Source organism: Somniosus microcephalus, chromosome 8 (genome assembly GCF_052327205.1).
Source record: "Somniosus microcephalus isolate GS21.2 chromosome 8, FLI_Smic_1.0, whole genome shotgun sequence".
Taxonomy (NCBI): domain Eukaryota; kingdom Metazoa; phylum Chordata; class Chondrichthyes; order Squaliformes; family Somniosidae; genus Somniosus; species Somniosus microcephalus.
This window is the reverse complement of record NC_140994.1, coordinates 257,970,653-257,987,575: the sequence shown is the minus strand read 5'-3', so window position 1 is coordinate 257,987,575 and position 16,923 is coordinate 257,970,653. Positions and strand designations below refer to the sequence as shown.

Here is a 16,923-nt window from a genome sequence, read left to right as displayed (position 1 = left end):
TCACCATTGGCAGCCGTGCCTTCACCTGCCTTTAAAAAAAATTTGTTTATGGGATCAGGGCGTCGCTGGCAATGCCAGCATTTATTGCCCATCCCTAGTTGCCCTTGAGAAGGTGGTGGTGAGCCGCCTTCTTGAACCGCTGCAGTCCATGTGGTGAAGGTGTTCCCACAGTGCTGTTAGGTAGGGAGTTCCAGGATTTTGACCCAGCGACGATGAAGGATCGGCGATATGCTTCTAAGTCAGGATGGTGTGTGACTTGGAGGGGGACTTGGAGGTGGTGGTGTTCCCATGCACCTGCTGCCCTTGTCCTTCTAGGTGGAAGAGGTCGCGGGTTTGGGAGGTGCTGCCGAAGAAGCCTTGGCGAGTTGCTGCAGTGCATCTTGTAGATGGTACACACTGCAGCCACGGTACGCCGGTGGTGGAGGGAGTGAATGTTTAAAGTGGTGGATGGGGTGCCAATCAAGAGGGCTGCTTTGTCCTGGATGGTGTCGAGCTTCTTGAGTGCTGTTGGAGCTGCACTCATCCAGGCAAGTGGAGAGTATTCCATCACACTCCTTACTTGTGCCTTGTAGATGGTGGAAAGGCTTTGGGGAGTTAGGAGGTGAGGCACTCGCCGCAGAATACCCAGCCTCTGACCTGCTCTTGTTGCCACAGTATTTATGTGGCTGGTCCAGTTAAGTTTCGGGTTAATGGTGACCCCCAGGATGTTGATAGTGGGAGATTTGGCGATGGTAATGCCATTGAATGTCAAGGGGAGGTGGTTAGACTCTCGCTTGTTGGAGATAGTCATTGCCTGGCACTTCTGTGGCGCGAATATTACCTGCCACTTATCAGCCCAAGCCTGAACGTCATCCAGGTCTTGTTGCATGCGGGCATGGACTGCTTCATTATCTTGGAGTTGTGAATGGCGCTGAACACTGTGCAGTCATCAGCGAATATCCCCATTTCTGACCTTATGTTGGAGGGAAGGTCATTGATGAAGCAGCTGAAGATGGTTGGGCCTAGGACACTGCCCCGAGGAACTCCTGCAGCAATGTCCTGGGGCTGTGATGATTGACCTTCAACTGCCACAACCATCTTCCTTTGTGCTTGGTATGACTCCAGCCAGTGGAGTGTTTTCCCCGATTCCCATTGACTTCAATTTTACTGGGGTTCCTTGATGCCAGACTCGGTCAAATGCTGCCTTGATGTCAAGGGCAGTCACCCTCACCTCACCTCTGGAATTCAGCTCCTTTGTCCATGTTTGGACCAAGGCTGTAATGAGGTCGGGAGCTGAGTGGTCTTGGCGGAACCCAAACTGGGCATCAGTGAGCAGGTTATTGGTGAATAAGTACCGCTTGATAGCACTGTCGATGACACCTTCCATCACTTTGCTGATGATTGAGTGTGGACTGATGGGGCGGTAATTGGCCAGGTTGGATTTGTCCTGCTTTTTGTGGACAAAACATACCTGGGCAGTTTTCCACATTGTCGGATAGATGCCAGTGTTATAGCTGTACTGGAATGAAGGGTTGGGATTTGAACCAGTTGAATGTCGCAGTCAAGCGACACAGCACGACAACCTAGTTTCGGTTGAAACTAGTTGAAGCCACAAATGGAACAGATGGTCAGAAACTGAACTACAAAAGGGATTAAGCATGTGGGGATATGAGAAGCTGCAATAACAAGGTTAAAATTTGCAGAACAATCGGGTTACGAAGTAACAACTGTCACGCGGATGTATGTAAGGTATATTTGATTAACCTTTGAGCCATGTCCAATCACGAGTCACTGACTCAGATCGGCCAAAGCCACGATGAAGCAAGAATGGACCCTGCAGTCCAGATAACTGGACAAACTTAGATAAAAAACAGAACTGAAAGAAGGGGCTTAGCTAACGATGTAAAGTTATAATTAGGTTGTTTTCGAAGGAATATAATTTGGGGGGGGGCGGGGTGGTGGCTGTTGCCAGGGAGCCGGATTGGCCAAGGAATAAGTAATGTACGGCTATCGGTGTGCTCCAGTCTTGTACTGTATATAAGCTTGTGAATTTTGTTGATCGGGGAGAAGGTGCTCGCACAGACCGCGGGGTCTGAGGTGCTTCTCCCAGAGCTCGGTTTTCAATAAACTGCACCTTTTACTTTACCACAGATTAGATGTGAATTTATTTTCACCCAACATGGAACAGCTTGGCTGTCCATCTCCCCAGTGGCACTGAACTCTGGGCTGGGATACAGTTCTGCCTGAACACCAAACTCTGGAATTTCCTCCCTAAACCTCTCCACCTCTCTCCTCTTTTAAGACGCTGTTGGTCACCTGTCCCAATATCTCATGTGGGTTGGTGTCAAATTTTGTTTTGATGATCGCTCCTGTGAAGCACCTGGAGACGTTTTACGACGTTAAAGGCGCTGTATAAATGCAAGCAGTTGTTGTTGTAGAAACACACAGCAGGTCAACTGGCACCATAAAGAAACCAGGTCCCATGCAAAACATTTACTTGCGCGTTCTTTCAAATCGGCTAGTGTGGTGATTCTGACTCTCCCAGGAGATTACATGGCTGCGGGTGGGGAGCGTTCTAATGACGATGCTTCTGGCATCACGACTGCGTGGGGCTGGCTTGATGAACCAGATGGGCCTTCCCTGCCCGTCATTTTTGTATTTCCCGGCATCATCATCTTTTTTTTTCTCCATTTTTATCTGAAGAATTGTTTTCCCCTTCAGTCGAAACAGGGGCAGCACGGTGGCATAGTGGTTAGCACTGTTGCCTCACAGCGCCAGGGACCCGGGTTCGAATCCGGCCTCGGGTGACTGTCTGTGTGGAGTTTGCACATTCTCCCCGTGTTTGCGTGGGTTTCCTCCGGGTGCTCCGGTTTCCTCCCACAGTCCAAAGATGTGCGGGTTAGGTTGATTGGCTATGATAAATTGACCCTTAGTGTTAGGGGGATTAAATACGTGGTGTTAGGGGGATTAAATACGTGGGGTTACGGGGATAGGGTGGGATATGTGTTGGTGTAGGGGTTACAGGGATCGGGTGGGATATGTGTCGGTGCAGGCTCGATGGGCCGAAATGGCCTCTATCTGCACTGTGGGGTTTCTGTGATTTCTGTGAAAAAATGCCTCAAAAGGGTTAAAGCAAACACTGCATATTGAAGCGGTGAAAAGCTTTTGATGGAACCACAGTGGGCCCTAGCGATGATAATTTTTACTGCAAAATGGATAAGTTTTAAAACCTAGTGCTCTTATTACTAATTGAAGTGCGCACAAATCCCCGTCAGTCTCTAGACAGTCACCCCTGACATCAGTGGGTTTGTATCAATCTCAAGCTATATGTTCCTTTTAATGTGATCAAGCTTTTTAGAATACATTAGAGAAACCAGAAATCATTGTGCAATGCCTGTGCTTGTAAAACAAATTGAAAGCTGGAGGCAGAGCTTTCAATGCTAAGTAGGTCAGTGGCAGAGATGGCTGCTATACCAGCTCTGATCAATGGCTACGCACTTTGCAGCGAGCGTTAATGGATGGCGAGAGTAATATTTTCTCCCTCTTATTATCTAGGTCACTCTCTCGATTTAAAAGCCTTACACATCCCTCACCTCGGCTTGCTTTTTCCACGTGGTTTAGCTCTTCTGTGAAGTGAATGACTTCGGGGTATTGTTCTTCACACATTTCCGCTAAAAAGTGCATCAGTGTCATCTTCTGATCAGCTGATTTTGTATCTTTTAACTGTTAAGAAAAGGAAGAAAAAAGTGTGTAACATGAGTCATAGCTTAAAAAGAAAGTCAGGAGAAGCAGAGGCTGCACTTCATTATTTTGGGAAAAGAAAAATGTCCCATCTCCCCAGTGGCACTGAACTCTGGCTGGGATACAGTTCTAGAGGTGCTGGACTCCTTCAAGTGCTTTGCTCAACTGCCCACTCTTCATTGTAACTCAGCAGCCCTGATATTTATTGTCATTGACGTCAGTGGAAAATCAAAATCGGGAGAGACGCAAAACGGGCTGTCGGTTCGCTATCGCCCGCTTTGCACTATCGCACCAATCAAAATTACCCCCAGTGAGTCCAGATAAAAAGTCACAGCTGAGAAGCATCCCATCTTCACCTGTCATTTCAGCATCTCTCCACTGGTGGCACTGGATAGGAGAGCAGGAGTGTTGAATCTGGCTGTTTAACTCCTTCCCCGGCTCAGAGGTATCAAATCAAATCAAATCAACTTTATTGTCATTGTTAGTGCACAAGTGCAGTACAACGAAATGTAGGCTTGCGGCTCCCGAGAGTGTACATTTAGATTAAGACATTTAAACATTCAACATACATTTGGCTTGTAATACATTAACATAAACATAACCATAATAAAGTGCATTGGCAGATGTGCAGGCTTTCGAGTTTATTTGTGGAGTTCAGTAGGATGACAGCCCTGGGAAAGAAGCTGTTCCTAAATCTGGTCGTACGGGTGCGAATGCATCTGTAGCGTCTCCCAGATGGCAGGAGGGCGAACAGACTGTGGCTGGGGCAGGTAGGGTCTTTGATGATGGACCGTGACCTCCGTAGACAGCGTTTCTGGTATATGTGCTCTATGGTCGGTAGCCGGTAATGCTTTGGGCAGTTTCGACTACCCGCTGCAGGGCTTTCCGGTCATAGTAGCTACAGCTGCCATACCATACTGCGATACAGTTTGTCAGGATGCTCTCTATTGTGCAGCGGTAAAAGTTAGAGAGGATCAGGGGTGACAGGTTACATACCTTCAGCCTCCTTAGGAAATATAGGCGCTGCTGGGCCTTCTTCACCAGAGAGGAGGTATTGAGGGACCAGGAGAGGTCTTCTGTGATGTGGACTCCGAGGAACTTAAAGCTGTCCACCCTTTCCACCACAGCCCCATTGTGGCCTACCTTACTACCACCCTGATTGAAATCAGCTAACTCCGCCCAGATCAGGAATTGATCCTGGGGCCTTGCTGTTCTGTACGGCTCAGCTCAACACAATGCACATCATCAACTAAGCCATAAGGTAAAGCTACTGATTGTAATTTAAAAATTGCAGACACTTCTGAACGAACATAGACTTTGAAAACACACCACTAGCCCTGGTCAATAACTGCCCTGCTAACTCGGTCAGAAAGGTACTATTGTTATTTTAGAACACTCTTGTAATACAAGTCTCCCAATAATAAGCACAAAAATGATGAGTTTTGCTGAAGAACCGACTGGCGATTTGATTGCAATGTACAGCAGAACTCCCGTGTGATGCTACCTTACAGCAGCGAGCAGTAGAGTAGGGGTTGGGGAGTGGGGCGGAAGGGGCGGGTGCTATGGACATCAGCATCTTGGATCAGGGAGAGAAAATAGCCCAGGGATGCCATTTCTGATCACTATTCAGGGACTGCTGTTGCGGGAATGCACGCGCGATGACTGGGTGAGAACCAGGTGGAGTTTGGCTCTAATGATCTTCCCTCACCCATGGTCGAATAGCTTGCTGATGTTCACTGTTTCGGCTCACAATGAGGCGTGACTGGTGCCCATGTTACTGCAGTCCAGTTTAAAACCAGGAGAAGGGAGGTGAAAAATGGCAACAAAAAAAAGTGAGGAAGAAACAACCTGAGGGGGAAAAAACTTCAGAATGACATTTTCAGACAACTGCTGACATTTTCCCTCCCTTATGTTGAGCCATGCCGTGCACCATTCGTAATAGAGGTGTGGTGAAGGCAAAGGATCTGCTCCCAGGATTCTACTCTCACCACCTGAGCGGGCTGCTTGTTTAGATGGACGACTGCGTGGGGGGAATAGCATAGGCTATTTCGAGAAACCTTGATGTGCTCCATCTGATCAATAAATTATGCGCGAAAGTATTGCAAAGCCATTAGCATTATTGGTTCCTTGCTTATTTCCCGGGCACAGCTGCCGATTAGGATTACTGTAATACATGTGGCACTCCTGAGCTGCGTGGTGCTATTATATTCCTGAATCATGTCTGAATATTAAAAACAAGGCTCGATTGTAGACATGAGGAAGATTTTCTTTATGTGCTGTGTGTGAAAAATCACAAATTTGTTTCCAAAGAATTTGTTGATGACGGATTGATGACATAGGTACACTTGGTGCACCCGATGTCATCATATCTCTTAACAGCAGTACATATTGAGCAGTTATTAACACAGGTTAAAAACAAATAAGAGCTTGTAGAAAAAGCCCAAACCGTAACAAGGTTGCTCTCCTTAGAGCAGAGAAGACTAAGAGGTGCTTTGATAAGAGGTGTTTAAAATCATGAAGGGTTTAGACAGAGTAAATAAAGAGAAACTGTTTCCAATGGCTGAAGGGTCGATAACCAGAGGGCACAGATTTAAGGTGATTGGCAAAAGAACCAGAGGCGACAGGAGGAAAAACTTTTTTACGCAACGAGTGGTTAGGATTTGGAATGCGCTGCCTGATAGGGTGGTGGATACAGATTCAATAGTAGCCTTCAAAAGGGAATTGGACAAATACGTGAAGGAGAAAAAATTGCAGGGATATGGGGAAAGAGTGAGGAAATGGGACTAACTGGATTGCTCTACGAAAGAGCCAGGGTAGACTCAATGGGCCAAATGGCCTCCTTCTGTGCTGTACTATCTATGACTCCAGTTCATTGTGTTGTCAATTTTCTCCTATAACTAACTTGGTGCCGCAGCAGCAAAGTTTCTGTTGCAGGCTCCAGGAATGGACTCCCCTTGAGACTGCAAACAAAATAACAACTTACCTCAAATATTTGTGCTAACACCCACTAAATGGTTAGAGTTGGGGGGCGGGAACTTTAATAATAATGGGGTAATTCCTGTACTGGGGAGATCTTTCATTCTTAATGTGTTTTATTCAATTTATATGGCACATTATAACAAAATACCTAATTTCAAATTAATCATCATCGACAGTGCTATCAAGCGGCACTTACTCACCAATAACCTGCTCACTGATGCCAAGTTTGGGTTCCGCCAAGACCACTTGGCTCCCGACCTCATTACAGCCTTCGTCCAAACATGGACAAAGGAGCTGAATTCCAGAGGTGAGGTGAGAGTGACTGCCCTTGACATCAAGGCAGCATTTGACCGAATCTGGCATCAAGGAGCCCTAGTAAAACTGAAGTCAATGGGAATCGGGGGGGAAACTCTCCACTGGCTGGAGTCATACCAAGCACAAAGGAAGATGGTTGTGGCGACTGAAGGTCAATCATCACAGCCCCAGGACATCGCTGCAGGAGTTCCTCAGGGCAGTGTCCTAGGCCCAACCATCTTCAGCTGCTTCATCAATGACCTTCCCGCCAACATAAGGGCAGAAATGGGGATGTTCGCTGATGACTGCACAGTGTTCAGTGCCATTCACAACTCCTCATATAATGAATCAATCCATGCCCATATGCAACAAGGCCTGGACGGCATTCAGGCTTGGTCATAAGTGGCAGGTAACATTCCCACCACAGAAGTGCCAGGCAATGACTATCTCCAACAAGCGAGAGTCTAACCACCGCCCCTTGACATTCAATGGCATCACCATCGCCGAATCATAGTCATAACGGCACAGGAGGCCGCCATTCGGCCTATCGAGTCTGTGATGGATCGAATCCCCCCCACCTTCAACATCCTGAGGGTCACCATTGACCAGAAACTTAACTGGATCAGCCACATAAACACTGTGGCAACAAGAGCAGGTCAGAGGCTGGGTATTCTGCGGCGAGTGTCTCACCTCCTGACTCCCCAAAGCCTTTCTACCATTTACAAGGCACAAGTTAGGAGTGTGATGGAATACTCTCCACTTGCCTGGATGAGTGCAGCTCCAACAACACTCAAGAAGCTCGACACCATACAGGACAAAGCAGCCCGCTTGATTGGCACCCATCCACTACCCTAAACATTCACTTCCTCCACCACCGGCGTACCTTGGCTGCAGTGTGTACTATCTACAAGATGCACTGCAGCAACTCGCCAAGGCTTCTTCGGCAGCACCTCCCAAACCCGCGACCTCTACCACCTAGTAGGACAAGGGCAGCAGGCGCATGGGAACACCATCACCTCCAAGTTCCCCTTCAAGTCACACACTATCCTGACTTAGAAGTATATCGCCGATTCTTCATCGTTGCTGGGTCAAAATCTTGGAACTCCCTAACAGCACTGTGGGAGTACCTTCACCACACGGACTACAGCGGTTCAAGAAGGCGGTTCACCAGCACCTTCTCAAGGGCAATTAGGGATGGGCAATAAATGCTGACCTTGCCAGCGACGCCCAAATCCCACAAACGAATAAAAAAAAACATTGTTGGTAGCACTCTTGCCTCCGAGTCAGAAAGAAGGTTGTAGGTTCAAGTCCCACTCCAGAGACTTGAGCACATAATCTAGGTCGATACTTCAGTGCAGTACTGAGGGAGTGCTGCACTGTCGGAGGTGTCGGCTTTTGGATGAGACGTTAAACCGAGGCCCCGTCTGACCTCTCGGGTGAACGTAAAAGATCCCATGGTACTATTTCGAAGATGATCAGGGAAGTTATCCCTGGTGTCCTGGCTAATATTTATCTCTCAATCAACATCACAAAAACAGATTGCCTGGTCATTATCACAGTGCTGTCTGTGGGAGCTTGCTGTGCGCAAATTGGCTGCTGTGTTTCCTACATTACAACAGTGACTCCACTTCAAAGGCTACTTCATTGGCTGTAAAGCGCTTTGGGACGTCCTGAGGTTATGAAAGGTGCTATATAAATGCAAGTCTTACTTTCTTTCATTGAAAGATTTATTTGATCCTGTTGTTCTAAGGGACCTTCACTTTACAGAACATCAGAGTAGATTAAATTACCAAATTCATTCTGCTGCAAAAAGACTATTGATTACCAGGGATGAGTTGCCAGAGGTGAATGCTGCTTCCACCAGGTTTGGTCACAAGTGCAAACGGAAGTCTTAATAACGATCACCTTGACAATCAATTTCTGACCTGTTATTTTATAAATTGTGATTTAAAAGAAAGAAACTCACAAAAAGCATGGACAGAATGGGAAAGTCGGCTAAACTAGTAAACATGATGTTCACTGGAATAAACCATTTAAAAATTACAGGACAGTAACATGGGAGATGCAAAATTACAGATTTCACCATGCGCACTCTCTCACCCGAGGGAGAAATAAGTTATTTGCTCAGAGAACATTACATAGTGTAGCGGTACAAGAAGGCGGCTCACCACCACCTTCTCAAGGGCAACTAGGGATGGGCAATAAATGCTGGCCTTGCCAGCGACGCCCACATCCCGTGAAGGAATATTTAAAAAAAAATCAAACTCCAGATATTAAGAGTTTAAAAAGAAAACTTGTGAATCTATCCCCTTCCTATTTTTCTTCAAGTCCTGACTCACGCTGGATACACAGTTTCTCAGGTGCCAGGAGCCCACCTGTACTTCAGGTACAAGTTTTGGCGGTGAGCATCAGCAGTTCTTTCAATCGTTCAGGGCACTGCAGCAGAAGCCAATCCTATTCTCATCTGACGACCACATAGAAGCACATTCCAGCAGCGGTCACTGGTACGTGATCGGCGGGGGCGGGGGGTGGTGGAAAACACCGTTGAGTAGCCTGGGGACACTGATGCCAATTATAATGACTCTACTGTTGAGATCAATACTCATTGGAGTTTAGAAGAATGAGAGGTGATCTGATTGAAACATATAAGATTCTGAGGGGGCTCTCAGAGGGTCGTGAATCTTTGGAATTCTCTACCCCAGAGAGCTGTGGAGACGGAGTCATTGAATATATTCAAGGTGGAGATAGACAGATATTTGAGCTACAGGGGAGTCAAGGCCAAGGTCAGATCAGCCATGATCTCATTGAATGGCGGAGCTGGCTCGAGGGGCCAAATGGCCTACTCCTGCTCCTGCTCCTGCTTCTTATGTACTCAGTCTAGATCAGGGGTCAAATATGGGACATTCATGGTCTATCTGGTTCAGTGTCTCCTACAAACTACAGGCTTTTAAAGCCATAGCTTGGTATCACTTAATCACTAATTGTATCTGCTCATCTATTGTTTTCAAACTGTGGACAGCCTCGGTGACCTCCCTGATACACCGGTGAACTGTAAACTCCGTAACATCGCCCGTCTCTGCCCTTGCCTCAGCTCATCCACTGCTGAAACCCTCATCCATGCCTTTGTTACCTTGAGACTTGACTATTCCAATGCTCTCCTGGCCAACCTCCCATCTTCCACCCCCATAAACTTAATCTCATCCAAAGCTCTGCTGCCCGTATCCTGACTCGCACCAAGTCCCATTCATCCATCACCCCTGTGCTCACTGACCTACACTGGCTCCCAGTCCCGTAACGCCTCAATTTTAAAATTCTCATCCTGGTTTTCAAATCCCTCCATGGCCTTGAGCCACCCTATCCCAGGAACCTCCTCCAGCCAAAAGCGCTGGAATTCCCTCCCGAAACCTCTCGACCTTGCTCTCCTCCTTTAAGACGCTCCTTAAAACCTACCTCTTCTGTCCTATTATTTCCTTATGTGGCTCAGTGTCGAATTTTGTTTGTTAACGCTCCTATGAAGTGCCTTAGGATGCTTTGCTACATTAAAGGCGCTATATAAATGCAAGCAGTAGTTGTTGTTGAGATGCCGCTGATTTCACCTGCTGCAGCCTGAAAGGAACCCATGGCGTAAAAGTTAGAGGCCATAGAAACATAGAAGATAGGAGCAGGAGTAGGCCATTCGGCCCCTCGAGCCTGCTCCGCCATTCAATGAGATCATGGCTGACCATCCAAATTCAGTACCCTGTCCCTGCCTTCTCCCCATATCCCTTGATCCCCTTAGCCTTAAGAAATATATCCAACTCCTTCTTGAATATATTTAATGAAATGGCCTCAACTGCCTTCTGTGGTAGAGAATGCCACAGGTTCACCACTCTCTAGGTGAAGAAATTCCTCCTCATCTCTGTCCTAAATGGCTTACCTGTTATCCTTAGACTGTGACCCCTGGTTCTGGGCTCCCCGGCCATCGGGAACATCCTTCCTGCATCTAGTCAGTCTAGTCCTGTTAGAATTTTATAATTTTCAATGAGATCCCCTCTCATTCATCTAAACTCCAGCGAGTATAAGCCCAATCGACCCAATCTCTCCTCATACGTCATTCCTGCCATCCCAGGTATCAGCCTGGCAAATCTTCGCTGCACTCTCTCCATGGCAAGAACATCCTTCCTCAGATAAGGCGACCAAAACTGCACACAATACTCAAGGTGCGGTCTCACCAAGGCCCTGTACAACTGATCTCAGGCAGTGCTGTCTATGCCCTGGTGCGAGGCTCGAGCTGTGGCTGCAGCAGGTGACATAGCTCAGTGACCGCCTCCTTGGTGAAGCGAAGGTGCCAGATACATTGCTCCCGAGTAAAGTTAATGTAGGGCACGTGCTCCCTGAATACCCGCGGAGGGTATGGCTTCCTGCGCAGTGCCCTCTGCCACCCTCTTATGACAGCTGCTTCTGCTCTTCGCCATCTTCCTTGCTGCTCCCCCTCCTCCTCCAGCCCTGAAGGCAGCCCTAGGAGACCAACCATTAGGGCAGCCAAACTATTTTGGAGGCAGCCGACAACAGCACATCAGCAAAATCTTGCTTTGTTTCGACAAAGTGAACTTTCCAGAGTGGTAAAACAGATCAATAAACACCCTAAGTTAAACAGGCAGTCCTGAAATGACAAACCACCAACTAACCTGCATAATCCCATTAAATATCGCCGGTGAGGGAATCTTCCTGCTAGTTAGCCCCACGTGTTGCTGTGAGAGTACAGCAGGCGGTGAGTAATGCACTGGGGTACAACGATAGTTGATGTTACGGTCAACTGTTAATTTTAAATCTGAGATTGATAGATTGTTGCTAGCCAAAGATGTTAAGGGATATGGGGCAAAGGCGGGTATATGGAGATGGGTCACAGATCAGCCATGATCTCTTTGAATGGCGGAACAGGCTCAAGGGGCTAAATGGCCCACTCCTGTTCCTATGATCCTAAAATGGGCCCTGCAAGGTGCGCACGACCCTAATTTAAAGAAGATATTCTGCTGTTTGCACTTTCCAGACATGTGCTCCCGACGCCAACGCATCTGCCTACACCAATATGGCGGGTGGCGCACTTCCAGCTGGAAATGTGCGTGCGCTTCCTGCCCACCATATTGGAACGTTAGGCGGTCGTTTAGTGCCAGAAAAACGTGCGCTGCGCGACCGAATTTCTAGGCCAATTCAAATTATGAATGCATAACTGTGTGGGGCAATATATATTGTATGTCTCCCTTAAATGCTGGTTTCAGAATGTTTTTTTCCTATTATGTCTTGCCCTTTTGTTAAATTCCAGCTTGTTTACTTGCCATTTTTAACCTTTATCCGGCAAAGGGAAGTGCAAACGCATTTGGTTTCTGGCAGGATTTTTTTTTTGCATAATTAATTGTGCCCACAAAACCTGGCATTTTCTCGCTGTTTAAAACTCTGAACGTTGGACTCTGGCCATCGGATTAAAGAAAGGCGCTGGCGGAAAATATTGGCACCTTACACGCTTAAATCTCTAAATTACATACAATTACCCAATTCTATCCTATTCTTCGACTGAAGGGACAACACAGGATTTGGCAAACAAGTACCAGAAATATTTGGCACCTGAAGCTCCAGAGGGAAAAGAAAACAGAAACCCCCCCTCACCCCACTTGCATCATTAAAGGCGAATCAAACGAGCAACACGTTAGGAAAAGGAGAGAAAATGCAATGGGACAAGAGAGGGAGAAACAGAGCCAGAAGCTGCTCACTGTGCGATAGTTATCACTTCCAATCCAAAGGCCAATAGAGATTCGATTTGACATTCACAGTCTAAGGATAAGGGGTAAGCCATTTAGGACAGAGATGAGGAGGAATTTCTTCACCCAGAGAGTGGTGAACCTGTGGAATTCTCTACCACAGAAGGCAGTTGAGGCCAATTCATTAAATATATTCAAGAAGGAGTTAGATATATTTCTTAAGGCTAAAGGGATCAAGGGATATGGAGAGAAAGCAGGGACAGGGTACTGAATTTGGATGATCAGCCATGATCTCATTGAATGGCGGAGCAGGCTCGAGGGGCTGAATGGCCTACTCCTGCTCCTATCTTCTATGTTTCTATGACTACGACCATGGCTAGTGGTTGTTCTTGGCTATTGGGTCATTCATTGCATTAGGTGCTGGCCGTGGCTCAGTAGCAGCACTCTCATCCCTGAAGCAGCAGGTTGTGGGTCCAAGTCCCATCCCAGAGACCCGAGCAAAAATCTAGGCCGACACTCTAGTACAGTACAGAGGGAGCGCTGCACGGTCAGAAGTGCCGTTTTCTGGATGCGACATTAAACTGAGGCCCCGACTGCCCTCTTGGGTGGATGTAAAAGATTCCGTGGCACTATTTCGAAGACGAGCAGGGGAGTGGCTCCCTGATCTCCTGGTCCATATTTATCTCTCAACCCTTATCACAAAAACAGATTATCTGGTCGTTATCACATTGCTGTTTGTGGGCGCTTGCTGTGCGCAAATTGGCTGCCAGGTTTCCCTAAATGACAACAGTGACTCTACTTCAAAGGTACTTTATTGGCTGTAAAGTACGTTGAGACGGTTTGAGGTTGCGAAAGGCGCTACATAAATGAAAGTCTTTCTTATTAATATCAAACTCTTTTCAAGCAACCCATTTTGAGAAAACTAAATGTGCAGTAATCACATTTTGACGGTAGCACTTACTTTGCAAAGGAAGCTAATGCTGAACCCAAACGCTCCGCCATTCCGTGATCCGGCGTTCATGAAGTTCCCCACCAGTAGAACGATTTCCATCAGCTTGGAAAAATTTTCACTGCTCCTCACTTCCTCACAGGCTGCTTTCACCGATACAATGTCTGGCTTAATGTTATTAACCTGCTCTTCGAACTGGAGCTGAAACAGAATGGCGTTCAGTCGGGGCCTCAGACGTGTCACAGAACTGATCTGCAATTGAAAAGAACAAAAATGGTTCACTGCGACCGATAAGGAAAACAACAAAATACATTAATATCACACCTTTGTGACAGGTTGAAGCAGTTGTGATCCCGAGACTTGAGCACATAATCTAGGGCTGACACGCCAGTGCAGCACTGAGGGAGTGCTGCACTGTCGGAGCTGCCGTCTTTCGGATGAGATATTAAACTGAGGCCCCGTCTGCGCGCTCAAGTGGATATACAAGATCCCGCGGCCACTATTTCGAAGAAGAGCAGGGGGAGTTCTCCCCGGGGTCTTGGCCAATACTTGCCCCTCAACCAACATCACCAAAACAGATGATCTGGTCATTATCACATTGCTGTTTGTGGGAGCTTGCTGTGCGCAATTTGGCTGCCACGTTTCCTACATTACAACAGTGTAGTGACCAATAGCATGTCATTCTATAGTGGACACTAGGTGGAGCCGTAGAGCTGTATATAGCTGTATGTATATAAGACTACACTACCCAGCTGTATAGGTATTAAGACTACATTACCCATGAGGCACTAGGCTACCCACAAGGCAACAGTCAAGATGGCAGCCTGCACACAGGAGCACACATGCGGCATCTCTCCAGATACTGTACCTAGAGAACGTGTACTGAATAAATGACTAGCTAGAAGCTAGCTGTGTTCATAATAAGAATGTCTATTTATTAATGAACATAACAAACAGTGACTACACTTTAAAAGTATTTAATTGGCTGCAAAGCGCTTTGGGACATCCTGGGGTCTTGAAAGGCGCTGGAGAAATGCAATCATTTCTTTCTTCTAAAGCAACACATAGCCAGGTTTCCTCGTTAGTAGCAATGGATTTTTAAAAAGCTTCATTGGCTGTGAAATGCTTGGGATGTCCCACGGTCGTGAAAGGTGCTATATAACTACAAGTTCTTTCATTCTTTCTCTATTTTTAAAAGCTGTGATAAAGGTCTCAGAAGGATAGGGTAGGGAATCAACCAGAGTTTCCACTTGTTTCTATTCAATGATTCATACTGGAAAGAGCATGCATGGATGTTGGGTGAGAACAAGGCTGGGTTCAGCAGTGCTGCCCTTTATGGTTTGATAGCATGCGGACACTCAGGCCTCGATTTTAACTGACCCGTGAAGTCGGGATTGGAGGCGTGCGGGGGGTTAAAGTCCCGAATTCGGGGGTCCCGACACCATCCCGCCTCCATGTAAGTTTCAAAGGAGGCGGGTACCCGCCCCGCACTGGGACCCGCCTACCCGAGGCGGGAAGGGATTAGTGACAATTAACTGCCTGTTAACAGAGGATCAGGCTGAAAAGCAGGGCTGAATTACACTGAAATACAGCAAAGTATTGATTTTTATAAACCACATCATTCAGAAGCACTCAAATGAAGAAGAGGAAATAAAATGAATTTGCTGAAACGTTTCCACCTGGGTGGAAATCCAAACACGCCCAGAGTTTTCACAATACTCTTTTTTTTGTGTGGAATTAAATTTTCTCGCAATGAAAGGGCATATTTGTTGGGAGGGAAAACGATTTACAATATTAATGTGCTGCTAAGCTTGAGATAAGAGGCACGGCAATAAAAGGTGATCAACTAGAAGCCGAGTCCCACAGTGCTTCATACGGTCTAATGTCACAGCTCTGAACCAGTTCTGCTGGGTGCGATCCAAACAGTAGCAGAAGGGAAGGAGGGAAGCAATTTTCCTTTAGCATAATCAGTGAGCATCATCCTTCGGTGACATTGTAAAGTGCAATTAATTCTGTTCACAGCAGGGCTTCCTTGTAACGGTCACGGATCAGGAATGAAGCCTCTTAACATTTACTGACAGCTCGTGGGCCAGTTTCACTACTGCTCTTGCACCGACAGTGAGTGGCTTTGGGCGAGCATCAATGCAGAAGTTGTAGTATGACTCAGGAATAACAACAGTAAACGCTGGAAAAACTCAGCAGGCCAGGCAACATCCGTGGAGAGAGAAACAGAGTCAACGTCTCGGGTCGAAACCCTTCGTCAGGACTGAGGAAAAAAAGGCAGGAAATGAAACGGATTAAAAGGCAGTTTGGGGGCTGGGAAATGGGGGAGGGGATGAAAGAAGAGACATTAAGAGATATTCAAGGTGAGACGAGATGGTAATAGGACAGGTAAAGAAACAAACAATGGCTCTAGATGAAGTGTGAAATGCGCTGGCAGAGTGAAAGACAGCTGCCATGTGGGAGAGAGAGGAAATAAAAGGAACAGGCACAAACCAAAAGTGTGGATAAAAAAATATAAAAATATAATAGGGGCCGAGGTTATGATCTGAAATTGTAGAACTCGATATCGAGTCCGGAAGGCTGTAAAGTGCCTAATCGGAAGATGAGGTGCTGTTCCTCGAGTTTACGCTGAGCTTCTGTGGAAGCTTTGCCATCGTATGACTCAGGAGTTAGGTTAGTAACCAGAGTGTGAATCACGCTAAAGGTAGTCTCATTAACTGGTACGTTTCATGCTGACTGCAGCAGAGTGCAGGGGTAAGTTTACACCTAATTCTGAATAAAAGTTAACACACTGTCGCCGGTTGAGGGCAATACAGGGGGCTGCGAGAGCAATTGGGTTCTCCCAGTTCCATTATGGCACTCAACAGGTGTCAGCCCAAGAATGATACGTGCAGCATAACTGTCCAAAGATGACTAACTGGAGACTATTTTTTCCTGTTTGTTCAGTTGTCATGGTGTTAGCAACTGATGAATACATACCACTACGGCAAACTGCTCTGGCTCAGAGAGATCATTGTATTCTTCTTTCAGCTCGGCTAATGCATTCAACTGTTCCTGCTGAGGAAGCTGTTTAATGAGGTTCTGAAAAGAAGATCGATTCATGTTATTATCTATAGTTCCAGTAGTATCTTAAGTGTGCCAAACTACAAGCGTAAGATCTTATACTGCACTACAGTAAACATGGTCAGTTGACCAGCATATAACCACTGGTGCATGATAATGGCTAACACCATTATAGCAGCC

At 46.7% G+C, this 16,923-nt stretch overlaps 1 protein-coding gene across 1 annotated transcript in view; it reads right to left on the bottom strand.

Moving 5' to 3' along the window:
- diaph1 (diaphanous related formin 1) overlaps positions 1-16,923 on the bottom strand; it is a 432,569-nt gene that overhangs the window by 100,289 nt on the left and 315,357 nt on the right. Inside the window, exons 21-23 of the mRNA XM_085995955.1 lie at positions 16,660-16,761; positions 13,690-13,929; positions 3,573-3,702 (exon numbers count right to left, since the gene is read on the bottom strand). Of these exons, the coding sequence (XP_085852081.1) occupies positions 3,573-3,702; positions 13,690-13,929; positions 16,660-16,761 (472 nt within the window). The remainder of the gene's footprint in view (positions 1-3,572; positions 3,703-13,689; positions 13,930-16,659; positions 16,762-16,923) is intronic.